The 7,811-nt window shown below is 37.8% G+C and overlaps 1 protein-coding gene across 1 annotated transcript; it reads left to right on the top strand.

The window, feature by feature from the left end:
- Positions 1 to 1,254: 1,254 nt before the first annotated feature.
- On the top strand, positions 1,255 to 2,808 carry LOC136747829 (dispanin subfamily A member 2b). Its single transcript, XM_066701062.1, has 2 exons — positions 1,255 to 1,497; positions 2,212 to 2,808. The coding sequence occupies exons 1-2, from the start codon at positions 1,330 to 1,332 to the stop codon at positions 2,401 to 2,403; spliced, it is 360 nt and encodes a 119-aa protein (XP_066557159.1). The 5' UTR covers positions 1,255 to 1,329; the 3' UTR covers positions 2,404 to 2,808.
- Positions 2,809 to 7,811: the final 5,003 nt, after the last annotated feature.

Below are 7,811 nucleotides of genomic sequence, written 5' to 3' on the forward strand. Positions count from 1 at the left end.
CTCGTTACCTGTATAAAAGACACCTGGGAGCCAGAAATCTTGCTGATTGATAGGGGATCAAATACATGGCAGCCCATGGCATTTGAGTTTGCCGTTCACCCCTTCGGCCTGTCGCTAGCCCCACTCACTTTTTCCAAGTGTTTGAATATTCAGTTTGAATGTTTATTAAAAACATAGACACAGAGAGCTCACGTTCTCGGGCCCAGGCGAAATGGCAAAAGAGGACTAACCTGTGCTCACGTCATGTTTTATAGAACAGGATGTGGAAAGGGACCTGTTCTGAGTGACGAGCGCAGGGGCCAATGGCAGCTTTGATAGAGTGACGTTCCCCCTTGGGTAGTGCTTCCAACTTGAAAGATAACAAATGTTAATTGATGCTGGCACTGGAAGATCTCCACAAACAATCACACAATGAAGTGGGAATTTGTGGAGATTGAAAAGGAAATTAAATTAAATTAAAATTAGCCTTCATTTTTAAAAGCATGATTCATGATGAGGGGGATAGTACAGCAGTACATCATCAACATAATAATAATAATAATAATAATAATAATAATAATAATAATAATAATAATAATAATTAAAGTGTATGTGGGGGTGGGGTGGGAATCTGAGATGTTCAACAGATGGGGAGGTGGGGGTTAAGGGTTGGTATATTATTAGTTCCTGCTCGGTAAACAGCAGATCTTAGTTTTACCAGACTTTATTTCCAATTCGTTTTTGCAAATGAACGTATTTTAATAACAGAAATTATCAGAAATAGTAGTGATATAAAACAATACATCGATCTCAAACAATGAATAGTTGGCATGAATGTCTTTCTTACGCATCTAGATCTTATCAATGTCTTGCCGCAGTCTGATGGTTGATGACGTTGTTGTATAGTGAATATGATTTATATCGACTCAATGTTTTGATGAATGTCTAATTTCTGCACTGTGGTCAACCCGAGTCCTGCGAGTTAGTTGGGTTCCTTCCAAAGCAACACACGTGTTAGAAATTGACTGAAACGTTATCCAAATGATTTTGCATTTACTGCATACCCAAAACGTGTGTTAATGTTCCCGAAAGTAACCATTTATACATTAACAATTTGTATCTGTAACATCTGTAAAACCTGCTGGATTAACGACCTGATTCGGGGCGTATCTTTCCTGGAAACTGGCCCCAGTGGGTATGCAGTAATATAGACAGCGGAAAGGGGAGGTCCTGATTCGTTATCCCAGCCAGGGAGGGACATTATAAAGAGCGCTTTAGTTGCTCGTCTGTAACCACATCGCTTGGCAAGACTGACTGCTTCTTCCGTTGCAGAGAAGTACCAGCCGAGCTATGGATCCCACTATCGGATACACGCAGAACAAGGCCTATGGACCCGTCACCGTGGTGGAGATTGAGCAGCAGCTTCCTGTGAAAGATCACATCATCTGGTCTATCTTCAACTTCAGCTATCTCAACTGCTGCTGTCTGGGACTGGTGGCTTTTCTTTATTCCATAAAAGTAAGTGTTTATATATATATATATGAGGGGCCGGATAAAAGAAGGTGCGGAGCGTGTTCCGTTTTGATTAAATATATCATATGATATCCTAAATAACAAACTTTAGGGAAGAAACTAAAATGCCTATGTAATTTACAGTAGTTTAATTTAATTTACACTTCTTAAAAGTCAACATGACCTTTGTTCAAATCCCACCCAGAAATTAAAATGAAATTTTGAATAAAAATAAAAAGTTTAACTTAATTTTATAGGCTGATCATATTCTTCCAAAAAGTCCAAATCAGTATTATGCGATGCTCTATTCACTTTATCACATGTGGTGTATGTCTATTACGATTAAATGCTATGATACCATAAATAACGAAAACAATCCATTCGTATAAATAAGTGTGGCAGAAGGTAATATACATTATGTATATATAATTGAATGTAAATGCACTGTACCAATACTTAGATCTCCAACTTTATACAAATGACCAAGTGTCGTGTCTAAAGAAAACTATTCTGCAGTTTTTTGTAGGACGGGGGATTCCTCCTTTTTAAAAATGTGCAATACATTTTCAGACCAAAACATGCCTCGCTGTTTCCCATGCAGGGAAAAGTCTGGTTTGCAAATCCTTTATCATGCTCAAAAAAACGAATTGCTTTTTTAGTGAAAGTGAATAGACTACATCCGTACATACTTGTAAACACTTTCTTTCTTTCTTTCCTTAGGCCAGAGACCAGAAAGTCGTCAGGAACCTGAACCAAGCCAAACACTATGGGAGGCTGTCCCGGAATTTCAACATTGCTGCCACCGTTCTCTCCCTGATCGTCATTGCGATCATGCTTTATTTTTACAGTATTCTACTAATCCAAATGATTACAAGCAACATTAATAGGCAGAATACTTATGGCCCTGACTGATTTTAAGTGATAAGTGATTGTGCTGTGTATTTGTATCAAATTTCCCCCTGGTTTCCATCCTGGTTGCTTTGTACCAAAAAACAATTATGTGCTGTTAATAAGGAAATTTGTAAAGAGAGGGTCAACAGTATTGCATTAATCATCCTACTTATTATGGGCATCATTTGAAATATCTTGTTTGTGATGATGATGTTTTCCATGTAATATGAAAATTATAATAATGTAACCGACATAAATCATCATATTTTAAGGCTTTGTTTGTTAAATGTTCACTTAATTCATTTTTTTCTTTATTTAGTCCTGGTTATTTAGTTGTTGTTTTTTTTACAAATGTTTTTAACATAGAGATGTGTCTGTAACTGAACTTGTTTATGAAATGTTTAATTAAATCATTGTGTGTCTGTATATTTATTTACCTCTTTCCTTTTTTATAGAACGAAGAATGGTCAGAAATTATTCTATCACGTCTTGATAATGTATACATTTTCATTGCTGTAGTGTGATGAAACAATAATTCTCTATCATACACATATCTAATCCTGTCAGAAAATGCGTTTGATCTTGTATGCAATTAGTGGATGTTTAGTAGATTATTATTATTGTTGTTGTTACAAATGTGTATACTTATTTATTTACTAGCAGACGCCCTAGGGTGACTTATAGTTGTTTCACAAGAACCATTTTTCAAAGCATTACAAAATACAGTAAATGCCATATGTGCAAAATACAATATAATGAGCATAGATCCTGTCACATATGAGCTCACACAAGTTCAGAACACAGTCATAGTAATAATAATAATAATAATAATAATAATAATAATATTTCAATGAATGCATGAATAAAGAAGCTGTATTGTAAAGAGCAATATATTTCCAAGTAATTGCTTCTACAAAAAACAGGGAGGGAGTGTCCCATCTAATGCCCTTTTCCAGAGCGACTTATGAATGTTAAAATGTATAACATTTTTTTTCTCTACAATCAATTACCCATTTATACAGCTGGGTTCTTACTGGCACAATCTAGGTACAGTGCCTTGCTCAAGGGACAACAGCAGTGTCCGCCACCTGGGACTGAACCCACAACATTGCGCTACTCCAGCTGCACATGCCATACGCAGTCTTTAAAACCTCACATTACAAATATGAGGGTCCGTTCAATTAAAATACAACAGAAAAACGAAATCATATACCAAAGTGGATATGTCATATAGCAGACAAAAGAAATCATATACCAAAGTGGATATGTCATATAGCAGACAAAAGAAATCATATACCAAAGTGGATATATCATACGGAAGCGTATTGCTGCCACACGAAAAAAATATAGTACGTGATAACTATCACGTTTTTACGTGATACTGAATTATCACGTTTTTACGTGATAGGGAATTATTACGTTATTACGTGATAGGGAATTGCCACATAATAACAGACTGAATGAAATGGAATACCGGAGACAAAGCAATGATGTCAGACGTTGAGGATTTTGTACGAACTTACTTTAGGTTGGGATTTAGCCCCAGGGAAATGTTACAGTATTTGGCTCATGTACACCATGTCATAATAAACATTAGGACACTCGGGTGTATCCGAAACAACGATTCTTTTGCAAAATGTTTATCTTAAATTAAGCAACACGTACATTTATTGTGCAAAGGTTGACATTTTAATTTAAGTTTTTCAACAAAGCTGTTTTATAAACTAAATCCCATAATACTGCAATTTCACTATGGTAAAATACTGATTATACTAGACATTTCAAGGAATGGAGGTCATATATTCAGAAAATACACATATTAAGTTCAGCATGTGCATAGGCATGTTTTGTGCGTGTGTCTATGTGTGTTTGTTTTACTCAAGATAATAATAATGTGTGAATGTTACAAATAAGCTTGGGGAGTCATATATACTGCGTGTATGTGTGTTTCCACCCAGGCTAAAACGGATAATTCATATTGAGTAGTTTCTATTTTAAAGTTATTAGATTATTACTGTTGTCTCGACAGAATGTGAGATGTCCCAGATTCAATTTGATCGACATGCTCTGTTTGTTCATGATCACATACATATTCCTGATCTTCAAATAGTAATGTTTGTAGGAGCCAATTTATGTATTAATAAACATTTATAATAATATGTTTTGTTTAACTTGTATTTCTGTATGTTGCATTGAGTATACATAATTCAATTATTTTTTCATTTGATAACTTGATCATTAATGTAATTTGATAATTGGGTGAGAAAGGGGAAGGAGTGAAATAGTTCAGGAAAGTGGATGGGGCGGGGGATAGATGGTGCATTGTTGGGTCACAGACCGGTTTTCAACTACCTGTACCTTGTTTTGAAGAAAATGTGTAAATAAAGATGATGTAAATAATATCTGGACGCATGGACTTTGATTAAAGAGAAACGGTGCGTTGCTATTTTCACAGATAGTTTTAAGATTGATTGTGTTTATGATTTAAAATGTCATTGGATAAGTACTGAGTTATGTAGCGTAAGGTACACTTATACATTTCAATTAAAGAAGTGAATTTATAGTATCACCTTATCACGAATCCTGGAATCTTGTAGAACTCAATTTCTGTAATAATTGTACGCAGCCACCAATTCCAAAGATATAAATTGTCAAATTTATTCAAAAACAGAGACTAAATGTAGCACTACATTAATTATACAAAAGGGAAAAACTAATTAAAATTCAACTCTAGATCAACAAATCAAAGTCACTTCCGTGACCAAATTCAAAGACCATGGGATCGCATATGATAACACAAATCGTTAAACAAAAAAGGTTATAAACACAATGACTACAATACCGGTTAGTAAGACGAAGGTGAGTCTCTCATTAGTATTGTTAGTCAGACATTAAATAACTACGCAGGTTAGTATTTATGTCTGGTAACTTCTCGTTATATATATATATCAGTCTCATTTACGTTTAGGTGCCGAGAAAGATCCTATCATTACTTGTTACCACAATTTCCCTTAACTGATTATTATTCAATGGTTAAGGATAGGTAGGGCCACCAATAATCTAATGTCTATTAACTTGTGTCAATTTCAGACTAAACAGTTACACAGGAATGAGAAAATATTTCTCGGCGTTGACAGATTTTATTTCTAAAATTATCAACAAAACAGTTTAATGCAACACAAATTTATTTTTAAGAAAACTAAATGATATTACACATTCTAGAGTTATGAATCACAGATTAACATTTCTAATTGATTTCTCAAATGTCATGAATCATGAACTCCAAATTGTTAAACTTATCTGAACTTCGTCGCAGAGAGGCCTCTCTGTCTTCGGGCTCAGATAACAGCACGCGGCACGAGGTCCGTGTGGTTTGGAACAAAGGCAGTCCGGTTCGGCTTTGTCCAAGAACTTCCACTCAGTCGATGCACCTGGAAGTTGGGGTTTCGCGAATGTAGAGTCTTTTCCAAACAGATTTTCCACTGGTTTGAAGGCTCCAAGGTTTTGCACAAAATCTTCTTTGTAAGCAGGGTTCCACCGTAGTTACTTGAAGACAAAGTCTTTGAGGAAAGCAGAGCCCTGTTCGTTCCAAGGGTCAAGTTTCTTAAGACTCAATAGCTATTTAAATGACTGACACTTTCATATTCAGTCGACTTAGTCAATTGTCCAGCTGTAAAACTCCACTGATCAGGTGGGCACAGGCGGGCAGCGCAGTCTGTAAAGTTCTTTATTTAATAAAGTCCTTTAAAAGAATTCTTCGTACGGCTCAATCTCCTTCTCCCAGTTTAATTCTTCTGTTGCCGGCAAAGACTTAGTTGGTTTCTGGTTCCGGTTCGGGCAACAGAGCTACAGGTTGAGCTGTGGCAGCAAGTTACTGGTTCAGGTGAGAGAGAGTGAGAGACCGTGCGCTGTTCTTTATACGCCTGTCAGATCAATAGATGATTGGTTCTTGAGTTTGTGAGATTGGATTTCGGTTTCAGCCCCCAGTGTCCTATTGGAGGGGGGCCTGATTTATGACTGATGTCTGTCCATGCCATCTTTTGGAAATGCCCGGGTTCGTAGCTCTGTGTCTGGATTTCGGCTCTCATCCATTTCAAAGAGTTTTTATTACCTACAGGCCCCCTTCCCCAGACATTTCACAGCAGGATTCCAAACTATTTGGCCTATTCTCTGTGCCATCCTCCCAGACTGTCACTTTGATGCAAATCATTCCCACACTTTAAGGAAATCTGATAACTTTGGGGGGAGAGGTCTCCTTTGGATCAGTGCTTCAGCTCAGAGCTAAAATGCTCTTATCAAAATAACCCATCATAATGCTACAGTTAGTAGCAACCTAAAGTAAGTTTGTACAAAATCCTCAACGTTTGACATCATTGCTTTGTCTCCGGTATTCCATTTCATTCAGTCTGTTATTATGTGGCAATTCCCTATCACGTAATAATGTAATAATTCCCTATCATGTAAAAACTTGATAATTCAGTATTACATAAAATCGTGATAGTTATCATGTAATTACGTGATTTTTTTTTTTTTCGTGTGGCAGCAATACGCTTCCGTAATATCATAACACTGATAATCTCGTTATCATGGCACCTGTCAGTGGGTGGGATATATTAGGCAGCAAGTGAACATTTTGTCCTCAAAGTTGATGTGTTAGAAGCAGGAAAAATGGGAAAGTGTAAGGATCTGAGTGACTTTGACAAGGACCAAATTGTGATGACTAGACGACTGGGTCAGAGCATCTCCAAAACTGCAGCTCTTGTGGGGTGTTCCTGGTCTGCAGTGGTCAGTACCTATCAAAAGTGATCCAAGGAAGGAAAAACGTTGAACCGGCGACAGGGTCATGGGCGGCCAAGGCTCATTGATGCACGTGGGGAGCGAAGGCTGGCTCGTGTGGTCCGATCCAACAGACGAGCTACTGTAGCTCAAATTGCTGAAAAAGTTCATGCTAGTTCTGATAGAAAGGTGTCAGAACACACAGTGCATCGCAGTTTGTTGCGTATGGGGCGGCGTAGACGCAGACCAGTCAGGGTGCCCATGCTGACCCCTGTCCACTGCCAAAAGCGCCTACAATGGGCATGTGAGCATCAGAACTGGACCACGGAGCAATGGAAGAAGGTGGCCTGGTCTGATGAATCACGAGTTCAAGGTGTTGACTTGGCCTCCAAATTCCCCAGATCTCAATCCAATCGAGCATCTGTGGGATGTGCTGGACAAACAAGTCCGATCCATGGAGGCCCCACCTCGCAACTTACAGGACTTAAAGGATCTGCTGCTAACGTCTTGGTGCCAGATACCACAGCACACCTTCAGAGGTCTAGTGGAGTCCATGCCACGATGGGTCAGGGCTGTTTTGGCGGCAAAAGGGGGACCTACACAATATTAGGCAGGTGGTCATAATGTTATGGCTGATCGGTGTATACCAAAGT

This window comes from Amia ocellicauda, chromosome 4, assembly GCF_036373705.1.
Source record: "Amia ocellicauda isolate fAmiCal2 chromosome 4, fAmiCal2.hap1, whole genome shotgun sequence".
Lineage (NCBI taxonomy): Eukaryota > Metazoa > Chordata > Actinopteri > Amiiformes > Amiidae > Amia > Amia ocellicauda.